The 27,966-nt window shown below is 33.8% G+C and overlaps 1 protein-coding gene across 8 annotated transcripts in view; it reads left to right on the top strand.

The window, feature by feature from the left end:
• LOC105228656 (probable lysine-specific demethylase 4B) overlaps nt 1-27,445 on the top strand; it is a 54,364-nt gene extending 26,919 nt beyond the window's left edge. The window contains exons 2-12 of one of the 8 annotated variants that reach the window (XR_003845940.2): nt 5,312-5,903; nt 5,974-6,312; nt 7,108-7,256; nt 7,329-7,496; nt 7,615-7,913; nt 7,996-8,511; nt 10,496-11,188; nt 12,428-12,461; nt 14,260-16,752; nt 21,993-23,397; nt 26,149-27,445. Coding sequence is in view for 7 of the 8 variants with exons in the window: in XM_049453328.1 (XP_049309285.1) it covers nt 5,466-5,903; nt 5,974-6,312; nt 7,108-7,256; nt 7,329-7,496; nt 7,615-7,913; nt 7,996-8,511; nt 10,496-11,188; nt 12,428-12,461; nt 14,260-16,752; nt 21,993-23,316 (6,453 nt within the window). In the remaining variant the exon portion in view is untranslated. Of the gene's footprint in view, nt 1-1,095; nt 1,647-3,870; nt 5,251-5,311; nt 5,904-5,973; nt 6,313-7,107; nt 7,257-7,328; nt 7,497-7,614; nt 7,914-7,995; nt 8,512-10,495; nt 11,189-12,427; nt 12,462-14,237; nt 16,753-18,811; nt 19,209-21,992 lie in introns of those variants that run through there. The other 7 variants (XM_049453328.1, XM_029551257.2, XM_029551256.2 and 4 more) reach the window with 7 other exon arrangements.
• The last annotated feature ends 521 nt before the right edge of the window (nt 27,446-27,966 follow it).

Below are 27,966 nucleotides of genomic sequence, written 5' to 3'. Positions count from 1 at the left end.
AATCCTTTTTCATTAAATTAAAAAAAAATCATGTTTGCCATTTACGCTGCTTTTTAAGCTTCTCTATTTATTATTTATTTTTATTCTTTCTTTTAATTGAATTTTGTTTGCGCTTCAAACCAGCTAAGTGCGACGCTTTGCCCGGAGGGACTCGTTATTTGTTTGCCGTCTCTTTTGCTTACTTATTTATCACACATTTTCTACTTTCTCAACAACATTGCGTTAGCCTACGCTTGTCGGCGTTTCTATTTGGTTGCTGACACACACAATTTGCACATACATTGTCCTCATATCCTTTTTACCATTCTTTCGTATATACATATATATTTACATATACTTCAATTAGTACATACTCATGTACATATGTATGTGTGTCGCTGCAGCGTTTGTTCGCTCAAAATTTGTTCTACTCTTTGCCATAAGGACAATGCTTCCTACCGTACTCGCTTTGCCTTCTTCGCAGTCATCCATTTCACTCGTTTTCGAATTTCGCGAATTCCCTTGAGTGCAGAGCCGAGCGCATACGCATCTCAGCTTCGTTTCGTTCTCACTTTACACGCTACTCACGAAGTATCAGTGAGTCGTACTGCGCTTGTATGCGTGTATCTATATGTTTATACATGGAGTGTATTGTTGTTGTTTGCATTGTGCTGCCGCCTCCTGCCTGCTAAGTTTGTGTGTCGTCGCCGTTTTGATCCTGTGTTTCGTTCTTGCACCGTTCACGCGTTCGGCTGGGTTTCGGCCGCTTCAGCAACCCCAGCTCGTTTTAGTTTACTCGCTGATCTCAGACACGCCAGAGCCTTACAAGCTAATACGCGTAGTGGGCTTTTAGGCTGCGGGCGTTTTGGAACAAAAGAAATATAAGCATTCAATATTTAAACTGCATAAAAAATACAAAAATATATATCCATTGAGAAAGTGTATGGGCTAAAATTTGAAATTAAATTTGCAAAATAATTTCCAATAAGTGAAACACCGTTGTGCGAGAAAAAATTATAAATATAGTTAAACCAAAGATTTGTTGTTTTAAGTGCGCATAAATTTTTTACTTATATGCATATATTAATATACATACATATATATGTGTTTTCATAGTGTGTGTGCGCGTTGACTTAACACGACTTTCGGCGACTTTTTGCGTATTGAAAAAAGCTTTTCTGTTACTTAACTCAATGAGAAACAAAAAAATGTCAGCAAATATAATCAAAATCTGAAAATCAGTTTGCAAATAGAAAATTTTCGAAAAAAATTGTGCTGTCTGTGCAATATTCAAAAAACCAAGCGAAAAATATTAAAGAAAAGTGAAAACTGCCTGCAAATATAGTATTTTACTGGCCAAGCAGCTAGCTCTAGTATTTGGTTGCTCAAACTAAAGTGACCAGAGTGTACAGAATTCTCTTCAATTCGCTGGCGCATATCACGCTTAAATAATTTGCGTTGCGAAAAATGTGCAATAATCAGCTAGAAAAGCGCTGCTGAAGTCGCTGTATGCAGCCAACTAGAAACTTATATCAAAAACAACAATAACAACATTATAGCACAAGCCGCCGTTTTGGGGTATAGCGAAGTTGTACAACAACAACAAAGAGGATCCGAAACGCGCTACCACTGAGGAGCAAAGCACAGTTTTTGAATATGACATAAAAGTGAGTTGCTTACTGTTTTGATTTTTCAATATTTATTTTCAACTAAAATATATATTTTTTAAGTAAACATTTATGATAGTGAAATTATTACAACAAGAAATGTTGCTGTCTAATCAGATACACGCTCAGCAAACGTTTAATAAGTGAATTGCAATCCAAAATATAGATATATAAACATAAAAGATCTTTGCGGAAATATTAAATTTTTACTAAAACTTTCAGCTGATACTTAACCTCACTTTACCTTATTACCATACAACGCCAACATGGAACTCAAAAAATGCGAAATAGTTAAAAATAGTAATGGAAAATGCGCAAACACGCGCAATTAAGTTTGCATTTCATCAAAAATAAATGACCCTCAACCCACAGCGAGCCCGCCCCACTGCCCCCTCTTTTGTGTACGCGCCTGATTCACCAATTTCTCAAACACATGTATGCACATATGCATGTGTGTGTATGTACATAAATATATTTTAGCACTCAATAGTGCGCTAATATGTATCTCAAAATCTCTCCGCTTCTGTCATTTTCGCTCGTTTTATTTATCCTCACAACTCATATTACGCTCTTTCGTGGCTTTCTCATTTATGTACTGTCGCATATCCTTTTATCCATGTCCTTCGTTGTCAATTCAGCTTCGAAACAAACGCCAGTCGTTGCTGCTGCTCACTACCACATTTGCTATATAGTGGTCCTACAACAAATTATTGTGTGTTTGTTGTAATACTTATTATATTACACATACAAACATATATGTATGTAAGTATGTGTGTTTGTATATACGTATAGAAATATGATATGATGATATGACATTTATGCTGCTTTGCAAGCGTATCCTTTTCGGTTTCGCTCTGTTGTTCGTTGCTGTTTTCGTTGTTGTTGTTATTAGTGATATTGCTTGCCAATCTGGTTGGGTGGTGGTACAGTTTTATTGAACGTGCACATATTTGTATATATTTCGGTCGTCCTTTCGTCGTATCCTCGTGTATGTTTTTACTTGTATCTGCAATTTGCCTCTGTGTGCGTGTGTACGCATTTATTTGTCGTATATCTCATCAAAATGGATATATGCACATTTGCATAGGTAAACATATTAACGCGTCGCTCTCGTCTCTTGACATAACTTTGATCAGATTTTAATGCAAAGGGAATTATGCAAATTTTATGTGATTGTGCTTCAAAGACTGCTTCGAGAGTGTTGAAAATATAGTCTGGTTTAATATACACTTTTCTCTAAAACCGTTTTCCTCTTATAAGTGGTGATAAAATGATTTATTCAGACTTAAACATTCCAACTTAATGTAGTATAAGTCATAAAATTCGATCGACGTTGCACTTTAATTGGTCAAACACTCATTCAGGGCATAAAACATTGCCCAACAAGATGTTAATGGGACATATATTTATAATTGAAAATATAATAAGTCTAGTAAATTGAAAACATTACATCTGCAATTCTTTAATAATTCCAGGTTATTAAAATCTTAATTTTTTTAATTTCGAAAATTTTCTAACTTGAATTTTTTTCGCAATAGACTTTTGAATGCATATGAATAGCTCTAAAATTACTTATTGTGGGCTTAATTCATTGCTTTACAACAATTGCCCAGAAGAAGTGTATGTCACTTATTCATAGTCGAAAAAAATGAGTCCTAAAAATTTAAAATATTAAATTTATATTCCTTTAGTAATTCTAGGAGATGGAAATTTAAATTTTTATAAACTTTGAAAAATTTCGAACTCGATAATAAATCACTCTAAGCATGTGAATTTTAAAGCTAAATAAATTCCTCAAATTCTTCAGTTAAATCAATTCAGTTAATCCGAATTTAAATCGAAATTATAGTGCTGAAGTTCGCAGTAAATACTAAAATCGAAAATAAAAATAGTCTTAAATTAAAAATATGTTTAAACTTCGAACATATGCGAACCCGAATTTGATTAAATCGTTAAAATATAGTAATTAAGTAGAAGTATTTCGAAGTTTAAAATAATTTAAAAATATTTGTGATTATTTAAATTACATACTATGTGTGTTTTGAGCTTCGAAAGTGTTACAATATGCGATCATTTTGTTTTTCTGAAATATTTTTAATTTCGAAAGTGTTCGGAAATTCATACATGTAAGCAGAAAATTTTATTCGGATACTCATATTTTTGAAAATTCGAACATTCGAATACTATTTCAAATTTACATAAGATTAAAAACTGCCAATATTTTACAAATTCTTGGCCACAATATGGGTATTTTGAGCATTTAAACGAAATTGTTTCGACATTGCAAGATTTTAAGTCGAAAATTTGATTCACTTTCGTTATGCAAATTAACGAATTGCCAATTAGTTCCTTTTTCTAATTCCAATTTTCACGCTGTTAGGTTTTCTCACACGCTATTTTATAAAAAAAAAATAAAAACATTCTGCACTCAGTTACTAATAATTTAACCGAAATTTCGTAGTTTTGGGTGAACAAAAAAGAAAAATTTGCCAACACGAATAATTGCAAGAGGAAGGAAAATCTACAAATCTCAAGCAGAGTATGCGTGCATACCTAATTGCACATCCTTTGTATTTGACCAAAAACTAAAATTCAATACACTAAATTTTTGCCTGCACTCCTTGGCACATTAATTACCGTTCAGCGGAGTTGGCTATAGCTTTATGCCAGCTGACGGATTTGTTTGCCTTGCCGCACCAGTTGTTCGAAATAATGTCTGCCATTGGACTTCTGGGCGAAGGTAGCCGAAGAAGGAAGAGCGCAGGCAAGGCGACCGGCCAAGCAGCCTGTTTAATAAACTCCATGTACTTGCATACATATGTGTGTGTATGTGCTTTGAGTGGCACAACAAGCCGACTGCCGCGTACTAGTGCGCATGCAATTACACTAACAACAACAATAGCAACGAGAATGTGAGCAAGTACCAGCACCGGTGTTTTCAAACAGATTGGGACTGCACGGTTACACGCTTGTGTTGCAGCTGCCAGCATTGTTGTTGAATTGTGTAGTTGTTGTTTTTGTATTATGCTATTAGAAGCACAGCGGCGCATATTTGTTAAGTGCCCGGCTTTCTGTGCGCGAGTATATCCATGTTACTATTTGTGTATGTGTTGAAGCGTTTCCTTTTGTAGCTTTGTATGTGTGTGTGTGTATGTAATCCTGGTACTTACTGCTGTTGTTGTTGCTCTAGTTCTACTTTGCTGCTTTTCCAGCTTGCTTGTGTACCTACAGACACGAATAAGTCATACACTTGATGAGGTTTTTCCATTTTCGAACATCGCGCAGCCTGTGTAGCGAATACGTTGTGTTTATTATTGTTTTTGGTTTTTGTAAAATTCTCATATTTTGATTATTATGGCGTGGGTATTATTATAACCATTGTTATATAGTGCATTGTGTGCGTTCGAAGTGTTGCCGTCTCAGCGCGTGTGTGCGCGTACTTGCGTGAGTGTGTGTGTGTGCACTCGCACTGAATGCATGCAAAGGCGCTTAAATGGCTTCATTTACAACTATGTCTAACTTATTTGCATGGAAATTGAATTTTACAAATTTGTTGGTCTTGAGCGCGCTGGAAATACGAACAAACGGTTTAATGTTGAAAAAGGTTTTGAAAATTGTTTTTCTCTATACCGTTTTGCTCTTACCATTATATTATTCTCTTGCAGCCATTAATAAAATCGTAAACGAAAAGCAAACAAAATAAACGTTGCTATAACGGTTAAATACATTTAGCGAACGCGCGTGTGTGTGTGTAAGTGCATGTGTGACAAGCATTGCACTTAAATAAAGAACCACAACACCGAAAACAACACACAAAAAATGTCTTCATCCAGCGTAGATGTGCCGCGGATTATGGTCTTTCGACCGACTTGGGAAGAATTCAAGAATTTTCCCAAATACGTCGCCTACATGGAATCTCAAGGCGCACATAAAGCCGGTCTGGCCAAAGTAGTGCCACCACCCGAGTGGGTGCCGCGACGCAGTGGCTACGATGATCTGGATGCACTCAACATAACCATACCGGCGCCGATTTGTCAGGTCGTGACCGGCAAACAGGGTCTCTACCAACAAATTAACATACAGAAGAAACCACTCACCGTGAAGCAATTCAGTGAATTGGCGTCCACGGAGCGCTATCAGACGCCCAAACATTTTGATTTTGAAGATCTCGAGCGTAAATATTGGAAGAATATTACCTATGTAGCGCCGATATATGGCGCGGATGTTAGCGGTAGTATTACAGATGTGGATCAGGATGTAAGTATCTGAGCACAAAAAAAAATGAATAGCAATTGTTTGAACTATTTTTTTCACTTACTCCACAAAGAGTTGGAATATAAATCGTCTTGGCACAATACTGGACTTTGTTAACGAGGATTACGGCATACAAATTGATGGTGTGAATACGGCATATTTGTATTTTGGTATGTGGAAGACCACCTTTGCCTGGCACACCGAAGATATGGATCTCTATTCGATAAACTATTTACACTTTGGCGCCCCGAAGACGTGGTATGTCGTTCCACCCGAACATGGGCGCAAATTGGAGAAGGTCGCGAATCAATATTTTCCGGCAAGCTATCAAAATTGCAACGCATATTTGCGGCATAAAATGACACTGATCAGTCCGCAAGTGCTTAAGCAACACGATGTGCCAGTGAGCAAAGTAAGTAGTGAGTGAAGGGAGTTTGTTTTTCGTATAGGAGACACTGGTATACTGGCGCGTGAATTATTAATAAATTTTCATTGAAATTTGAGTCTAGAAAATGTTCGAAAATCAATTGTATCCAAATTAACTAAAAGGTATTTGATGCGAATAATGTGTCAAAATGGAAATGAAAATATTTTAGATTGATATGTTTGTGTAAATGAAAATTGAGAATTTCGAAATTTTTCGAACATATGAAAATCATGCCACTGATGATATATATTTGCTAGTATAAATAAATATGAAATAAAGCAAAAATAGTTCAAAATAGAAAATAAAAACATTAATGATATTCGAAAATGTTTTACTAAAAAAATTTTTGGATACAAATGGTTAACATAAAAAATATAGATACAAAAAACATACATATACATATATATTGTTTGATGATACTAAAGCAATTACATTTTCATTTATGATTATAAGCATCTTCGAAAGCTAGATTATCTGAGAATCTTAATAGCTGAAATTTAAAATATTAAAAAATGCTTAATGCTAGCAACAAAGCATAAAAAATATAGAGTAATCTAAATAAGTTTTTTTAAAATTCAAATTTCGAACTTCGAAATTGTTAATTTATGCTCTCAGAATTGCTTTAAACTATTTTACATTCAGCTTTATGAAAAAATTTTTTTTTAAATTTTCCAAATACTCTAAATAAGTTTGCCAGTTATGCCGTTTTCTACCAAATCGAAAAGTACTTGCCCAAATCGTTAAAGCAAACGCTTTCTAAATACTTAAACTTCCCCACAGATAACACAAGAGGCTGGTGAGATAATGATAACATTTCCTTTCGGCTACCATGCCGGCTTCAATCATGGTTTCAATTGCGCCGAGTCTACAAATTTCGCCATGGAACGGTGGATTGAATATGGAAAACGTGCCGTTCAATGTACCTGCAGGTACGCTATTGCACTAATTTACATATGTATAACATAAAAGCACATTAATAATGAAAACAATTTCCCAAATAGCAACGATATGGTTAAGATCTCCATGGACACATTCGTGAAACGCTTTCAGCCCGACCGCTATCAGGCGTGGCTGGAGGGCAATGATGTGGGCAGACATCCGGAGGATCCGCCCAGTGTTGTAGCCGCAGCACCACTACCATCACATTTGGATGTGACATGCAATAAGAAGTAAGTGAGCCACACCAACGCAAGTCCGGCAAATGCATTTCTCTTATACGCCTTGTAAGCGTGTACTAACATTCCGTTTTCTTTTTTAAAAACAAACACTGCCATTCGCGGCCCTTAGTCATGGGGCTGACAATTTACCAATGCACGTAATACAAAGAATGAAGAAACAATGTAACCCTACAAAAAAGAAGTCATTCAAAGAGCGCAATCCTGACTTGAATTTAGAGGAGATACAACTAAATCCCAACATACCCGATGAGGTGAAGGCTGTGCTGAAAGAGAGCGTACTTACACTCGACGCTGAGGACGAAGAGCCGGCCATAATCGGTGACGGCGAACCTGAGTTACTGATTCCACTAAGTCCAGCCAATTTGAAGACCAAAAAGGAATTATTAGACTACATCGATGATGGCACAGGTGGGCGCCAATTCTATCAAGCACGCTGCCTCAGCATATTATTTTTTATAAAAAAATTGTAATTTGCTCTCTATACTTTCAGATGAAGATGAGGAGGAGGAGTTTCGTAAACGACGTCATAAGCGCAAACATCATTCCGATTATGATGATGATTGGTTCACCAGCAAACGGCGTACGAATTCTCGCAATAGCAGCAAAGGTCGTAGTCCGCGCAATAGCAATAAAGACGATCGCTCCATATCGCCCGCATCGTCAACATCCTCATCGTCACGTGCACGTCGTCAGCCATGTACGACGCCTGGCAAAACGCCACGCAAGACGCCAAATCGCCGAAAGAAAGACAATGCAGCGACAACACCAAATGCTACCGCCGCCACGACAGTGCCCACGAAAGCAGCACAATCCGAGGCTGTGGCAAACGTACTGAAAACCGCAGCTGCCGTTTCGCAAGCGCTAAGCGGACAATGCAGTGATGAAAACGGCAATAGCAATAGCAACAGCAATGGCGGGGTTGCGAGTCCACCAGCGCCCAACGTTGAGACACCAGCTGTAGCCGTGACCGTGTCAGCCGTAGCTGCTGCTGCCGATGCGGCGGGAGGTGAGGCAATTAGCGAAATAAAGGAGCATTCACTATTTATCTCACCCGCAAATGGCTACAATCGCAAATGAACAAATCCTTTAACCCATTAAAATCACAAATCATGCTTTCGTTTCTAACTACTTATTTTATAGCATCACATTGTGTTAACGCACTATTCTATTTACTCTTATGCTATTTCATATACTCTTACATTTAGTGTCTTTTATATTAAACTTTAACATACTTCATACAAACATACATGCATACCTGCTAACAAAACACATATGCGTACAGCAAAAACAAAAAAATCAGAACAGAAATTAATTCTTTTCATTTTAGACCGTTCTTGCGCAAATACATATATATTGTATATATATAGCGAATTTCCTCATTCATTTAATTTTAATATTTATTTCATTTAAATACCTTTGTATATGTATGCTTTTAACTCATCATTTATATTTTATACATGTGTATGCGTGATTTGATTAACTTTAGACAATTGATTTCTCATTTTATGTAGGATTTTGTTTTACCTTCTAGGTTATAAATATATATGCAAATTATATGCATATATGCATAAATATGTTTAAAATATTAAAAATGCCATTTTATTAGGCTAACTGTAAAACGACGCTAGTTCCAAAGTATCTTCACGTTGAAATTGAAAATGTAGAAGAACAAGAAAATTACAAAATTGAAGTGAAAACTTTTACATATATCCTGTATTATAACTCTTTTTGGGTCTTCTGTTAATATTTTCTCTTTATAAATTTTAAATACCAAATTGGTTTTTTCTTCGTTTATTACTTCTGCGACTTGTATTTCTTTTGAGAAAAGATTTTAACGAAGTCAGCTCCACTCAAACATACCTATTGGTTTTAGTATTTTTTCTTGTTTGTATTTTTTTGGTAATTTGTTTTTGTTTTTTGGAAAATTTTGTTTATATTTTATGTTTGATTTTTTTTTTTTTTGGAAATTTTATATTTGTGTGTTCTTTTTTGGCCGCCCTTGTATTCCCTTAAATTTAAGCGATTTTTAGTATGTACTGTATGTTTTGTATTTGCCCTGCAAAATGTGGTCGCGCTTTGTATGCTGCGCTCATTTGCATTTATTGTGGAACTGCTTTGATGATGAATGATAATGAAGATGATGATGTTGTGAAATTTTCTGATATTTTGTTCTGAAATGCTCAACGGAGAAATATACTTTTTAGTGTAAGCGAAAACCGTGTTGTTTGGTCTTTTCTTTTATTTGTGTGGCCCATCGGACACTTCGACAAAATTTTAATTGGCAGAAATTGTTTTCGAAAATTGCATTTGGCGAAATTATTTGTGTATTTCTCTAGCGTTTCCAGGTGGACATTTTGTGTTTGGCTTGTTGTTGGTTACAGCTTCGTTGAACATTTGGTGTGAGAATTGCAAAATATTGAGATTTTGAGGTTTCTAGTGATACACAATTTATTAAAATTACTGCGACATTGTTTTCTTCACTCTCTGTTTTTAATTTAGCGGTTTGAATTGTGGGAATATTCATCTTTTAAATTTCCAAGTTGTGGCTTGTCTTTCTAGAAAGTTTATAAGATAATCTGTCATTGTATTTTTAATTGACGGTAAGCCTTCCTTCATTTTCCGTTACACTACTACTTTTTCTCTTTTCCATTTCACTTCCCCTTCCACACCAAATATCACCAGCAATTGATTGCTTCACTTGCCCCGTTTGTGAGCGTGTATCTAACAAATGAAATGAAAAAAGTTAAATTAACAACAGCAAAATAAATTTTACATGTTCATAACATCTTACGAAACAAAAAAAAAAAAATGAAAAGAATCAAAACCACAATTCATGTACAAAATTTTACAAGCAAACCCAAAACAAAACAAAAAAAAAGCGAAATTGTAAAAATTGTACAAAGTAAAATTTCCGCTTGAAAATGTGAGTCTTCTTGACCATAACTTTTGATTGTCATAATTCATTGCATGTTTTTCAACACTTCTTGTAGGTAACGGCAGTTTAGCAGTCACAACAAATTCAACTACCACAACCGCACACACACCCGTTATACGTGTGGTGCGTAAGTTGAGCGATCAGCTGAGCAATCACAACAACGATCTCCCCTCTGTGCCGAGTGTGTTGCAGTTCATGCAACAAACACGCAAATTCGAGGGTAAAATACCGAAAATCGGTCAACAAGTGAATTTGCAACGCGCCGAACTACTCATAATGCCAACAACATCGAACGCTTTGGCCGCCTCCACTGCTGTTGCTAATACCACTAGCGCCATAACAACAGCAACAACATCTAGTCAGCAACAACAACAACGTCAACAGCAGCAGCAGCAGCTCGAGCAGGAGCAACAACAGCAAACAATTGTTTATACAACAATGTTGCCGGCGGCAAGCACATTGAATGGCATCGTTGCGCAGCAAAGTGCGCAGCAACAACAACAGCAAACACAATACATTACAATACCCGCCACATCGTCGGCGTCGGGTGCCAATAGTACGGATGGCGCTGTTTATCAGTTGCAAAGTGAAATTGTTTGCGATGCAGCTACATATCAGCAACATCAGCAACAGCAACAACAACAGCAGCAGCAGCAACAACGCCAGCAACAGCACGAACAACAACAATTGACTGCACAAAGCATCAACGGCAATACAATTGCTGTGACGTCGGCCGCCGCAGCGCAAGGTAGGTGTCTCTGCCGCTCAAAGTGGCCGTGGCCATAACAATTTGCTTACTTAGTATGTAGCTGTGTGTAGAATGGTTTTGATTTGTAACTAACATTCGTTTTACTTGGTTTTATTTGTTAATGTGAAAGTTGTTATTTTATAATATATTTTTTTTGTCTGTAGTAAGTTGCCTTTGAATAACACTTCTTTCTGATTTCATTTACGTTTGGCATTTCCTTTGATTAACCAAGTCGCTCTAATTCTGACGTTATTATAGAAGTATATTTCTATAAATCAGTTGGTTTTTTTTAAGACATACGTTAAATATATGACAATGTAATTGTGAATATGTATGTTGTAATATGTATGTATGTATATATTATATGCTATACATTTTATATGAGACTTTTTTGGCATTCATTATATGAAATTTAATATATTCAATATTTGTTGTTAAAATTTCTAAAAATTAATACATTTCATTAAGAAAAATAAAATTTAAAATATCTCCACATAGTTCAAAAAATTAAAAACAAATACATATATAAATGTATTAAAATAAATAAATAATATTAATAATAATAGAAAGCATTAATTCAAATGTTATTAAAATAAATGTTTAAAGTATTTAACGTAAAACCAACTGTTTTAAATTATTAAATAAATAATTGTTTGCAAATTTTTTATTTAATTTTTTATTTAAATTTATATATTTTTCATTTTACCTTTTCATTTATGCTTAATTATTATTTTTTCGTTCTAAAGTCCATTCTTTTCCATTCACCATAAGTCATGTTGCAATTATCTAACCCATTACCGTAATACCTCGCTGCGAAATTCATTTAAGTTATGATTTTTTTCAATGTTACTAAATTCACACTGTGCTAACTAATAAGCAAAGTTTAGAATCATAGTTTCCATAATTAAATCTGGATTTCATTTGTTTATTTACGACTAAATTTAAACATTCGAAATTCTAACTCGGTTTTAGTTACAACAACAAAATAAAATATTTTGTGTCGCAATTTTTAAAGCAACTTTTCAATGTTAAAATATTTAGTACTCAAAATATAGTAACATCTTAAATATGTTAAGTACTAATTCTATTTTAATTTCATTTCTTTATTCCCATCTAATGAAATTCTTGAAATGCTAAAATATTTATTGTAATTTTTTTTCTCCTTTCCAATATTTTTATATATTTCATTTCATTTTATTTCTTCAATATCAAAATATACGAAAATATGTACAAATACAGCTTTAGTGCGACAGCTGTTTATTGCCAGAAATTCGTAAGTTCCCTAAATGGAAATATTTGCCAAAATATATATATTGTTTACTACAGCACCACTCTCATACTGATATACCTTTTCATTCAAAACTTGAGTTGAATCGAATTTTTCTGAAATATTTTTCGCACAGTTATTTTTAATTAAGCAGCAATAAATACGTGGTCCAATTATTTTTTACGAGATTCCATTTTGAATTAAAATTTAGCGTACATTTCAAAAATACCAACTTTTGCCTCATTCTGAAAACCGTTTATAAAAGGAAATGAAATTTCCTTGTAGCTTTTCATATAATTTGCAAAAAAATATTCCTAAAAGTAGTTTAAGCCAATTAATGCTTGTCCTACTTTTAGGCTTGGTTATAAACCGAATATTAATGAGTTCAAGAACGTTTTTCAGTTCTAAAAATAGAAATATATTAAACAATTTCATAATGAGCAGCAACAAAATACAACAGAAATACAAAAATGGACATTATATACGTTATTATTTTTAATTAGTTTTAATATTGATTTCGTTATTAATTATATTTAGAAACAAATTTCATAAAATAAGTTCTTTAGTTCATTTATATATGTATTAGTTTTTTATTTTTAAGTAACTTTTGTAAAATTCTAGTTTGTATTAATATTTAAATAGTTGTGAAATTGCCAAACGTTATCGCTCCAATAATTATTTCTTATTATTTATACTCCAATTATTCTGTTAAAATTTCTATGCAACACAAGCAATTTATATTAATTTTGGTTATGCAAAATGAAAAGAGACGCAGTTATGAAGTAATATCAAAGAAAATTAGATACAGCAATCTCAAAAATCATAGAGTTAAAAGTTGGTTACAAATAAAGTACACCTACTTACGCCAAATTAGTTTTTAAACTTATGAACTCATTTAAGAACAGACTATGGTTGAGCCAAATGTATCGGAATAATCGATAGCTGACTACCTTTTAAACAAACTTTTTTAAATAAAATCTTTACATTAAAAAATAAAATAAATAGTTGGAGCAAAATTTCCGTAATTTTAATTTTTTTCATCTCTAATGATTTTTAATAAAATTTATATTAAAAAATTCAGATAAATTAAAAATAAATTTTCATTCTTTAAACAAACTTGTTTATATAAAATATTAAAATTAAAAAATAAAATAAATAACCAGAGCTAAAATTCCGTAATTTTAATTCTTGTTTTCAATTCTAATGATTTTTAGTAAAATTTAAATTGTAATAAAAAATAAATTTTCATAATAATAATACAATATAAAAAATAATAAAATATTTAGATGGAGTTAAGGTATAAGCGAACTTGTAAGTAGAAATTTGGAAGTGAGTTTGCAAATCGGAAGCCAATTAAGCTTCTGAAGAATTTTTACTAAAAGCACATCTAGATAAGAGTCTCAAAATGCGATCCAAACCACAAACTATCGAACCAAAACGGAGAAAAATTAGGAAATCTATTGACTCCGCTCTCTAATTGCATTTTCTATTTCAAAAACTAAAAAATTGCACGTTGCTATGAAATTATCTACTGCTATCGTAATTTTTGTATCTTTCTTTTATAGTTTTCTGAAAATTTTTCCTCTTCAATATTTTCTTTGTAAATTCTTTATACGCTAGTTGAAATTATGAACGCGTTGATTCTTTTACATTTTAGTTTTTCTTGTAATTGTTATTTTGTAATTTTTTTTTGTTTAAACAAAAAACAAAAATCCCAAAAACTGAAAACGAAAAAGATTATTTACATTTATACACATTTGAAACCAATTTTTAAAAATTAAGACAATGTGGTCACCACTATTAGTTCGTCCCCTATACTGCTCACCTCGACAGCCGCTGCCGCCGCCGCCGTCAATAATAACCACCACCAGCAACATCATCTCCAACAACAACAACAACATCAACAACACAATTCTGCTGCTGCCGCCACATCGACCTATACCACCACAACCACCACTGCCACACCGCTCCACGCAATCAAAACTGAAATTAACGACGAAACGAATCACATTATTGTCAATGGCGATGGCACAACGCTGCAGACGCAGTCGCACCCTCAGTATCATTACATCACCACTACAGGTGAAGATGGACAAACGCCGACGACAATTGTTTTTGAAAACTACAATGGTGAGGTCACTGAAGTGAATGGGGGTGGGGGCGCCACCACGATCATTAAATTTGAGGGTGACGATACCGAGTATCAAGGATATCAGGTGATAAAACAAGAGGAGGATAACTCAAATGGCATGCACAATGATGGATCATCAATGGAACAACAGCAACAGCACCAACAACAGCAACAGCAACAACAGCAACCACAATTTACTTATAAAACTATAAAACAAGACGAAGAAATGAATCAAACTATTAGCGACACGATAATAGTGCCCCCCAACGGCGTACCAGCGATACCACCGCAAAAACAAAAGCGCAAGCGAAAAACACGTTTGATTTCTCCCGACGAACAGGGCGAGTACTTGGAGAAGATGTCGGTGCGCGGACTGGACATCCAGCGCTACGAACATATCATTGACGGCGTCTCCTATTGCCTGGTGTGTGCCAAAAATGACGTTTTCAAAACATTCAAAAACAAATACAGTTTCCAACGTCACGCCTACCTATTCCACGAAGGCGATAATCGCAAGATATTTGCCTGCCCCATTTGCAATAAAGAGTTTTCACGTCCCGACAAAATGAAAATGCATAAAAAAGATAAACACGGCGATATGCAAGTACCCGATGGCACTCTTACACCAGCGGCCACACCGGTGAAGCAATCACCAGACACCAATACAGGTAAGCGTCCACGTGCCACCAGCTCACGATCACGCGCGCGGAAACCACGCGCCACTATAGCCAACACCGCGACGGCGACCGTCAACAGCGGCAGTGAAGAGAATGCCGTTGAAGCGAAACGGAAACGCCTTGCGCAAATCGATAGCGTTTTGGATGTCGTGCAGCAGCAAGCAGCTGACGTGAATGGAACACAGGCGCAAACAACCACTATCAATGTACAACTGCAACAGCAGCCAAACGCACAACAAGTGCAGGTACAACAACAACAGACATTGCCGCCCATCGATTTGAGTGGCATGATTCTGCCCGGTGGCGCACAGCTGGCGCTGGCCAATCCGGGCGCTACGTCGGCGCTTCTACAGCAACAACGCGTTGCACATCAACAACAACAGCAGCAGCAACAGTCGCACGCCCCACCACCACAGCATATTGCAATGTCCGCGCAAGCAACGCAGGTGCTGCAGCCGTCAGCAACAGCCGCCACTGCTGCTGGCGCCGCTGGCACCACTCTCATCTATTCCAATCAGATTGATTTGCAGCAAGCGCTGTTACAGCAACAGCTGCATGGCCAAAGTATAATGATACAAGATCAAGCGGGCAATTTGGTGCCGCTGCAATCATTGCAAGCGCTTAACGCAGCCACCACGCTAGACGGCACACAAACAATCTACACCACGCAGCCGGCGCGTCATGCACAACCGCCTCAACAGTTGCTCCAGACAACACAACAAACGACGCCGCCGAATGCCTATCAGCCGGCGCCGCAACAACATATACAGCTGCAGGCGCTGCCAACCGGTTCGCCACAAGAGACTATCATTACCACGACGTCGCCTGCCAGTCAGACTCAACAACAACAGCAGCTGAAAACAACCACACAACATCAGCAACAGCACACAAGCAATGTTGTGACACAGCAGCAGCAGCAACAACAACAACAGCACTATGAGCTAGAGAATGTTGCCTATCTGTCGTCGACTGCTGCAACGCCGGCGCCGCCAGAGCAACAACATCAACAACAACAACACCATGTTATTGGCACTGTGCAAAGCTATCAGATACTCACACCCGACGGCTTGCAAAGCTACCCCACCGCCACAGCGACGACAACTAAGTTGGAACCGAGCGATTTGGCGGAACTTTGTCCATACACTTCAATGACCAGCACGACACCACATTACACATTCACAACACATGCGGGACATCATGGCGCCACCGCGGACGCGCTGCATCAGCAAGTTGCCGCCGCCACAACTAGTCATACACAACAGCAGCAGCAGCACCAGTTGACGGCTGGCGGCGGCGGCCAGCAGCAGCATCACATACAGCAGCAGCATCATTTCATGGAGCTCAAGAACGATTTGTTGATTAAAAGCGCAGCTGATGCGTACGCGTTGGACGCGAGCTCCATGTATCACCTACCCTTTTCGCCGTCATCGATGATCAGCTCGGTGAACGATGGCAACGGACAGTCACTGCTCGAAACCAAAGAGATTAGGTAACACAAATTGTTTCTTTATCAATTGCTCTCAATTTACATAATCTCTTTTATATTTTCGTATTTGTAAAAGTAAAATTTGCGAAGTTTTGTGGAAGAATAAGTTGAAGTAGTAGTGATTGGCGTATGTTTAAACCGATTTTAATATAACTTTTAGATTGTTGTTATTGATTACAGCGCTGCGATTGCCTGACTGCCTGCCCGAACAATCGCCGGCGTGTGTGCGAACGCTAACATGAAAAAGAGACTAACTAAATATTTCAATTGTATATTGTAATAAAATTTTAGAACTTGTTAACCGATCTTCCAGTATTAATTTTTTACTGTAACGCTAACAAAGTAATAAGTACAAATATAGAAAATGAAAGTATGAAAATTGCTTTGAATTGTATACATACGTATTTATTTGTAAAAAATATTTGCTTTTGGTTAACTTAGTTTAATTTTCATATTAATTATATTTTTTGGTAGTAAAAGAATTGTAATTATTTTTTAGTTTAATTTGTAACGTAATATATTTAAATTTTAAGCAAATCTTTTAGTATTTACAATATGTTATCGTAATATGCTGCTAAACGTATGCGGCGTGGACATACATATGTACACTGTTGTTGCGTTGTATTGTTGCTGCTAACTTCTTCTATTGCTCACACACTCTTAATACACTCTTACTCTCTACAACTCAGTTTTAAGCGATATGTAAGAAGTAGACAACTTACAATTATTATTATTTTTTATATTATTTAGTATAATTTTTTTTCAATATAAACAATGAAAAATCATTTACAATTTTAGAAGTTTTTGAATCTTTGCAAAGTTAGACTTGTTCACGTAACTTTATTTATTATAATTGTGGAGTGATGAGAAACCGCTTTTGAGAATAAAAGTAAAGGAATAACAATTTTTATAAGCTTATCTCAAGTTAAAGGTGTTAATGGATGAAATACTACTGTCATTTAAAGTTTGTTTCACTCTTAATTTTTATACAATTCATTTCCAAACGGACGTTGCAAAAATGTCTGTGTATAATTATTAGGTTATTAAATTTTTTGATATAAAAAGTGTATGTCTACAAGATTTTTGCTCTTCATTGCCGAATATCAATTTGTAGTGTTCACACAATTTTAAAAATTTATATTTCGCTGCAATATACATATTTTCAAAGTCATATGTAACAAAAAGGTGTCTGGTACTCTTTTAAAAATTTAACAAAATTCCAAAAATAGATATTTTAAAATATAAAAAACGTTTTTAAAGTCCAATTGGATTGTGTATAATTTAATTTCAAAATTAAATAGTAATTAACCTATACTCATACGATTTTATTTTCATTTAACACTCTTTCGATTTTCTTAATATTTCTATCATAAATAATATATGAATTTGCATTTTATTTAAATCAAATATGATTCTTTCTGAAAAATTAGTTTTATATCTTATTTACATTATTATTTATATCGATTTTTTTAGTTGTAAATTGTTACTTGTTGAGATTATTTCTTTTACTCTTTTTGTCACTTTTTTCTTGGAAGTTTATTTAAATTCTCTCCTTACATTCCCTGTTTATTTCTCTGTTCTGACTTATTTTGTGACTGCATTTTATAAGTATAACAATAAAGTGGTTGAGGGCACTTATATTAATTATTATACTTATTTGCTTTAATTTTGTTTTAGCAGGGGAGTTGAAAAGCTCTACATTTGCATTTAGTTTTTTTTTATAATAAATTAAAATTGTTGGGTACGTTTCTGTCATTCATAATTTATTCCTTGCAATTATTTATATAAATACAATTAATGATTTAATTGAAAACATTAATTTAATTGAAATTTTTGTTTCGTTTTCTTCTTCTCTTTTTCTTATTTTCATTTAATTTTTTATAAAAAAAAATATGTAACAACGCGTAACATTCAATTTCAACACAACCCATTCAAAACTACGAACGCTCAATCAACAACAAACATGTCCTGTGTACAATCCACGCACACACATACATACATACAACCCACATACACATGTACAAATGCACAACTGAATGAATATAACAAAACCAATGTACAGCTATGATATCAGCGAGGCGGTTCTGTTAGCGCTTTAATGAGCAAAAGCGTGCCGCTGAGGAGGAATTACCAAAAAAAAAAACGAAAAAATTAAAGATTTATAATTTAAATAAAAAAATAAAACTAATAATATGGGAGAAATAAGATTGTTAAAAGTGTAAAGCCAAAAATCATAATTTTTGCTGAAGTGCAAAATAATAATTACTAGATACATATATAATAAGCACCCGAATAAAACAAAAAATAAAAAAGTGTTCGTTTTGCTAATGCGCCAGCAAAAGTAGCAGTTCGTCAAGACGCGAAACCGACTTACGTTTTTATTTAGATTAAATTTTTGTTCTTGTATCAACATTAGCTGCATACTACTGCTACTACCGTTCAATAAAATTTGTACCAGAGGTATGTGTTTTCTTAAAAAAATAAATTATGTTCTTTTTTTTGTTGTGATTTATAATTTTAGTAGTTTTCTCTTTTTTTTATTTTTTCTCTTTAATTCATTTTAATGGATTGATTTTAATCTTTCAATTTTCCACATTGATTTGGCCAACGAAACCAAAAATATAAATGTACTGTTGCCTGGCGTAGGTATGGAATAGGTAATGGCATTTGAGTTTCCAAGCTGATGTTGGTGTATATCTTGAGTTGATTTTGAAGTTATCCTTATCTCTTAAAAATATGCAAAATTGCCATTTTAATGCCGATTTCAAATTGGTTTTGTGTGAAATTTTCGAAATTGTTTGCCTGGTGTGAATTTTTGAAATGATTTAGTTGTGTCAGGAGTGTGGTTCTATAAATATGTATAATCGAATATTTCAAATTGGATTTTATGTGGTTGATATGGAAACTAAATTTTTCTAAATAGATAAATTTCAATTTAAAAATTGTTTCATAGGTTGTTTCACCTTTTTTGACAACGTAACATAGGATTATTCTACTTCGTATCAGCAAAGTTTTCAACAAAGGAACTTAGTTGAACGCTTTTGTTTTAGGCATAATTGCACATTTCTATTGTATGGCTGTATGGATATTTGTAGTATTTTTCAAACCTTTTCGCTGTTATACAATCGTCCGATAATATTAAACTTTTTTTTTGTTTCGGTTAATTTTTTATTAATACATCCTTTTTACATTTTTGACTTCTTCTGTTCATTAAATCATTTTTATTTCTAAGTTACATTTCTTTACTTTGTTAAATCCAACGATTCATATTAATTAATGCACATTGTTATGTTTTACACACTCACCTACGCAGAACGCATTTTTGTTTTGCTTGCAGGTATATATGTATGCTTGTATTAACATATTTATGCATTCATCAAATTTTCAAAATTTATTTTATATACCATTCCACATGTATATATTTTATAAATATATATTTTTTATAATTTGTATATTTTTGAATTATGAATTATATAGTGTTTATAAGGCGGCATTGGTGCAGAGGAAACAAAAAAATTACAATAAATTTTAATTTATTAAAATATTATTTTTTGTATACAAGTTTTAACAATGTTAAATGAAAACAACTTTTCATTACCAATTAATTTTGGTAATATTAAGATTCAACTACATTTTCTTTTGCATAAATGCCGCATTAAAACACATAAAAATTCTTCTTAAAGGAAAATATATTTATTTTTAATAATATTTACTTAATAATAGCTATATGTAAGTCCACTGCTTTTCATACAACATCTATAATTTTTGTAACTATTTTCGATTTATGGCTGTTAAATTTAGGTTTAACTTTATACAAACCGATTTCAATACAAAAATATTTGAATATTCTTAACATATTATATTTTATAAACGCTAAATTAAAATATATTCATTTTTTTAAGTTATTATGAAATGTAAAATTTTTCAATATCATTGCTTTTCCAAATTTTACATTCATTCGAGAAAGTTAAACCAACGTGATATTTTAAATAGATCAATAATCGAAGTTATCGTTAATAATCGTTTTGACATTAACAGCTCTAATGAGAATATACTACACTAATTCGCGCACATATTTCCATCTATATTCTAATAGTAAGATAGTAAGATAAATTTTAAGTTTTTATAATGAAAATAATTCGATATTCGATTGATAGTAAACTAATTTCATTTTGTCTTTCTTTCTTTATTTATTTTACATGATAATTAATTTCTGCGTCTGTGTTTATATTGTGTCTGTATGTCTACTTCTTGTGTTTCGTCAACGGGAAACGTGTAGGTTTTTCTAAAAACCAAACAATTAGCGTTACCAACAGTCAGAACAAATACAAACAGAAAAACAACAACAACTATCACCAACCACTCATTGACAACACGAATTTCCCCTTCCAACAACCAACACCACCACCACCACTACACCCAATGAAACGTAAAGCCGGTAGACCACCAAAAGATCCCCTATCGAAGCATACACCTATTAAAAACAACTCAACAACATTTGCACCAAAAACAACAGTAATTCCTAAGCCAACATCATCATCATCATCACCAACAACATTGCTTACATCATCCTCAATTGGTAACAAAAATACCAATCATCATTTCAGTAAAACACCAACAACAAGAGCGCCATACATGTTATCAACTACGGTAACAACCACAACAACAACTACAACTAATACAGTGTTTAATACACAAACTCAGACCGCCACACAAGCCATACACAAAAGCACACCAATATCCCAAAAACTACCAACAATTTTTAGACCCATAACACAGCCACAACGTAGCAACAGCAACCCCAACAACAGTAACGTACTAGCAACAAACAAAAGCACACCGCCAAAACCGCCGCCGCCAACAACAATGATTAAGTCCATTAATATGGGCATCATTGGTAGTGGCGGCGGTAGTGGCAGCGGCGGCGGCGTTGGAGGCAGTAGTGGCTTTGGTGACATGTACAACAGCAAGAGCCAGCAGATGCTTGCAGTCACCAATACAGGCAATGGCGGCGTTAAATACAACATCAACCACAATTATGCAGTTAATAGTTTCGTTGATGAATTTACTGATTTTGTTTTGAATGATCGTTTTCCCGATGAACTAATCTCAACCAATTACTCTTCCACTTCTAAAACAACGCCAACACCTATACCACCACCACCACCACCAATACGATTACCAACATTGCAAAATTGCGGCCTCTTACCAACATTGCAAAATTGCGGCCTCCTGCCAACTAGGACCATTGCTGGGACACAAGTCAGAAATGCCAACAATACCGTTATTACCACCACCAGCGGCAGCAACAACAACAAGAAGACAACGATACAGCCGCGTACAGTGCAACTGTTAGTGACTCGTCGTCCCATCATCGCAAACAACAACACCAACAGCAATAGAAGACAAGTTGTTGCAAACACCAGCGGCGCTGCCGCCACGCAATCAGCGACAATTGTGGCACCTGGCGTATTGAAAATATCTTCGGCGGCAATGCATGCAAACAACAATAACAACAGCAATCAAATTTTACATACCACCACCGGCACTGAAACCGTTGTAATTGAGGAGGAGGACGATGAACTGCTCACAGCCACGAGTGGCGATGACGGTTCAATGTCACCGAACGCGCTCGCAATGTCAGCGACTACAGCGCAAATTTTACGTAAATTCCGTATACCTAAGGGCACTGCATTGACGGCGAAATCGATCAACAGCGTGGAAGTGGCAACTAGTACGCCGGAGGCGTTAATCTGCAGCACTTCAACATCGCCAGTGCACTCGCCAATACATTCTACTTCGTGTTCGCCACCACCACCGGCTGACACACCGAACTCTGTAGATTTGGTGGAGGAGGTGATCGAGACTGATGAGAACTCAACGTGTCAGTCAACCGACGAAGTGCTGATCACCGCAGACACGACCACAGCCGACACCATAAACGAGTGTGAGGTAGACGCTGTCGAAGAAGCTGATGTCGATTCTAACACCAACAACACTACGACAGTTTTAGTGCCGGCCAATAGCGGTAGCGCCGCATTAACAACAACAACTGCGACAGCACTGCCGCAAATTCAACTGCAAACGCTGCAACCGAATGGCACAGTGACGTGTATTAATCTGCCGCCGAACACGATTCTGCTCACTGCGCCGGATGGTTCCACGATACTCGCCACAGCGACGCCACAGCAGTTGAGTAAATTAACACAACAACAACAGCCACAGCCACAACCGCAGCAACAACAAATAATAGCGATACAAGATTGGAATGGCAGTAGTGGTGGCGCCGGCGCCAGCAGCTCCAACAGAAGCGTCGACGCTAATGCCACAACAGTACTACAAGCTGTGCAAGCTGCCGCAACACACCACCAACCACAAACAGCCACCACAACGCAAACATTGCTGCTCACCGCCGACGGCACCGCCATACCAATCATACAATCGGCACCAGCCGCCGCAACTAATGCCAACAGCGCCACTTCGAATTCGGCGGCGGCAGCAGCAGCCGCAGCACAGATTGTCGCCGCCCAACAGGCTGAGGCGCTGAAGGCGCAAGTGCTGGCGTAGGGTTTGGCCGGTGGCCAATTAGGGCGATTTCTGAATAATGCAACGATTTTACCGACGACCTACTTTTTCTAAGACGACCAGGTAATAATGTATCCGTTTACAATGTGCGTGTATACTTTATATGTGTAGTCAGTTTGTCTAGCTAAGAGTTTTATGTGCGAGTATGTTACTTAGTTTTGTCTTAAACTACAATAAGAAATTTGTGTTTACAATTTTTCCTTTAATTGGTTACTCTTCAACACTTAAAAGTAAAAATCAGTTATAATTAAATCAGTTAGCTTTAAGCACTGAAATGTGCTTTTCGATAAATTATTATGAATTAAATTTACACCGTCTCAAAAGAAAATTAAAATCTATAGCTGCATATTAAAAATCAAGAATCGCTCCGATTAGCTACGATTAAGCAATTTTTAATTGCTGTAATAATGCTTAACAATAATATTATATGAAAAAATCGCTCAGTGTCGGGTCATTCGTTAGTAATGTTCATTTTGGGTATATACTAGTCGCTTTTTCAACTCCAAAAAGTTAATAGTCATCAATTCATACATAGTTATGAAAAAATGTCAGTATATGAAAGATATATGGAGACTTAACGCTGAAGGAAATGAAATGTACTTTAATTATAAGTAAAATATTTGACAAAAAAAATTGTTTCGAAAAGTTTACACTATGATTATTTTTTTTATTGCCCAATAAAATTTGAGAAACACTCAATTTAAATTTTATTTCTTTTTAAAAGTGAAAATAAAAAACTTTTGAAACGAGATATAATTTGAAAACGTATGAACAGCTTTCATTAATTATTTTGAAAATATCTAAATTAAAAATTAGAATAATTAAAAAAACTAAAAATATTTGGATATGTTTGTCACAATTTGTTTGAATGCGTGTTTAGTGTTAATAAAGGGAAGTTAAAAAACATTATTTTTTTAATTTTAACATGGTTAAACTATTTTAGGATAGAAACAAAATTTTACAGTAATTTATAATTTTAATTTTCTCAATTCATTAAAAGTAATTCTTTTAAAAACTAAATCTACAAACAGGATTTTACTGGCAAATATTTATAATAAAAAATGTTTTATTTAAAACTTATTTCAATTGCCGCGAAATAATCATTTACATAAACAACATTTTATTATATTTTATTTACACAACAAATTAGTTAATAATTTACTAAATACAGTTTTAGAAATTGAATTTAAAGTTTATTGCCATTTTATGCCTTCTCTGCAAGAGTCTTGTGCGCAATAAAAATTGCTTTTAGCGCAAAAATTTTTGCAAAGAATGCATATACAAATACTAAAGTATTATTTTTATCGATTTTTTTATTTCTATTAAATGAACAAATTTTTGTGTACTATGGAATTAAGAAATAATAATCATTATAATATTATAAGAAAATAAATTTAGTAAACAAGAACAAAAAAAGAACAACAAAATCACATATAAAAGATCTCCAAGCAGTTATTCGCAATTCTGACTAGTATATACCACACACTAATTTCTCCAACAAGTGTGAATTGTTCGAAACCAAAACTAACGAATAAACCCTAGCGTCAAAACCAGAATCTACGAAAGACAAATAAATACCTGTGTGTTAAATAAAACTAGAAAAATGTGAATGCTTATTTCGAAGTTGACGAATTACTTCAAACAAAAATGGTAAATGCATAATATACTCGTCATATAAGTACTGCGAAGACAGCTTAGTAAATAGGTTTTGGGTGATTATATATTATATAATCTACATGCAAGTAATTTGTTTAATAAAAACGGAAAAATGCAATTTCGAAAATTCGAATTGTTACTATTTTGTAAATGTATACCACAAACAAAGATATAAACATTGAAATAGGTATAACGGTAACTTATATTCGATCGCTCAGCGTTATTAAAAATGTATTATAGTTACTACTATTTTAATTTTTTAACATTATATATCATGCTCCTCTCAATTCATTTGCAAATTGTATAAAAGTAATTGTTGTGTGTGTCCTCTTTCAAACAAAAAAAAAAAAGCAACAACAACAAATTGTAATGCCGATTAAATGAAAACAGTTTATTAAGTCAGAAAGCTATTTTACTTTAGCTTGAAGTTTCGAAATAATTTACAAAAATATAAATGCATGCAAAAATATATTAAAACTGCACTTAATGGTATTCCGGTTCAAAATTCTACATTTGGTACACATAATTGATTATGAAGATTTTATACCATATTTTTAACAAATTTTATTTATTAGAAGCTTTAGACTGTGTTTTCAATAGTGTGTGTCTTACATATGCCGAAAATATAGCATACTTTAGGGCGCATACACAATTGCATGCTAATGTTTTCTATATTTTTGGTTCGAACTTTTGTAAAAAAATAAAATATTGCGGTAACAAATGTTGAAAATATTTTGAATAAGCTGCTTTAAGCTTACTCCTGATTATACCTTTGTAGATGCAAATCTATTTCAGGTCGTAAAATTATATTTTAACAAATTCGTGTTGTGTTTTTCAAAACTTGCCGAAATAGCTATTATATTTGAACCACATTTGTCAGGTCATACTTGTTTGTACCAATACCTTTTTCCACTTTCATAATCATATATTTTATTAATAATTATTTACAATTACACATAGCCGTTCGAGCTGTTTTGTTTTGTTTCGGGTGCCATTTTATTATATTTATTTTTGAATTGTTTGTTTTTAATACCCATTTGTTTATTATGTAGATATATTTTATTTATTTTTATTAAATTTAAATTATTATAAACAAATTTCTTCGAATTTTTGATTTGTCCTCTACAATTAAAATTAAAATTTTTGTATTAAATTTAGAACAGACTCCTCTACTCAACAATACAGATTTCTGTTCGACAGTCAGAAACTATATTCTGTTCAGTATCAACGCAGAAAACAACATAACTGTCAGTTACTAGTAGAAACACACACGAAAAAGATTATTAATAAAATTAAGGAGACCAGTTGAGGCAAATCATAGAAGAAAATAAAAGTACTATATTTTACTATTCAATTAATTTATATTTTAATTATGTATATAAATACATATTAAATTAATAAGATTTAATAACAATAAAATAAAATTTACTGAAATAATATTTAAATGCGACGTGCTTAAAAAAGCGACGAGTTACAAGTATTTCTTTATTGTAGATCCTTAGTACTCAGTTGACATGACTATGTGCTGATTGATATTTTATAATACTTGATTTTCAATTGAAAAATGCATGAAAATGTTTAACAACTTGTATGTACGTTTAGTATATAGACATAAAAAATGGAATAGTTTTAAGCACATGTTAATAAGTACATAAACTCAATTAATTTAAGCCAAGCAAAACAAACAAACCGAAAAGCAAATGCGAAAAACTATTTTAGACAAAAAATTATTGAATTTAGAAACAAAATGCAAATTCAGAATAGTTTTGAATTGGATAATTTATTTAAAATCTAAGCCATTTAAATTAAAATTATTTTAAATTTATTTAAACAATAAATAATTTTCCTTTAACTTAATTTAAGAGCATTTCTTAATAATGAAAAAAGTGAAGTAAATCAAATCATGTAAGAACAAAATTTGACCAATAAACAAAACCAATGATTGATAATTAGTATAATAGTAATTAAAGCATAAAATAAATAATTATTATAAGTTTATTGTACGAAAATAACAAGTTATTGAAAAAAACAGAAAAATCTTAAAAAATGGAATTAGTTTCAGCGATATTAATAAAAAAAAATTAAATAAAAATTAAACTGTTGTAAGAACCTGTAAAATATATACATACATATATTATTGTAAAAGCTTAAATGACCCATTCATATTGCATGCAGCTCATTTAAGCTACGCATATATAAACTATTATAACATTATTAACTGCACTGTGCTAGTCAGAAAACTATAAGCATACAATCACTCAGCTGGTAGTATTTATTGTAATTACACCAGCGCAGAGCTGCTGATTGTGCTAAGAAAAAAAATTAATTATACAAAAGTTCCCACTTCAAGCACAGTGTAATAATGTGAAATATTAAATTATCTGTTAATATTACACATTACATACCTACAAGTATATAACATAAAATAAAGACGAAAATTATTTCATAAATTTGATGTGACCTGCTTTATTTAAAGAGATTTATTGTTTTTGATAGGAAATGGAACTGGTTGGTTTGAATAGCATCTTCTAATGTAAAAAAAATCGTTAAATAACTTATTTTATTATTATGCACTTTTTGAATCATTGATCGGAAAGCTGTTGATTCGCCTAATCACTCTACTCAATCCGACGAACTCAATTCGTTTTCTTTTTTCTGCTTTGAAGTCTTTCGGAACCTCGTTGTACAACTAAAATTAACAAAACTCCTCGCCTAGCAATTAAATGTTTGTTGAACCATAAAAAGTTAAGCTGGCAAAAAGAATAATACAAACTATGCCGGCTATAATTCGCTGTTGCCAGTCTCATTTCAGGCTAGAGATGTGATATATTGAAGTGAGACATGTTTGTGCTAAACAAGAAAACAACATAAAATAAATAAACATTATTCAGAGAATTGATATCAACTCAAATTTCTCTATATGTTTTTTTTTTTTATTCCGAACGAAATATAAAAAAAAACCCAAGTCTATACAGA

The sequence above is a fragment of the Bactrocera dorsalis genome, chromosome 3 (genome assembly GCF_023373825.1).
Source record: "Bactrocera dorsalis isolate Fly_Bdor chromosome 3, ASM2337382v1, whole genome shotgun sequence".
In the NCBI taxonomy this organism is placed as follows: Eukaryota; Metazoa; Arthropoda; class Insecta; order Diptera; family Tephritidae; genus Bactrocera; species Bactrocera dorsalis.
Note: the sequence above shows the minus strand (reverse complement) of the source record. Positions and strands in the feature narration are given on the sequence as shown.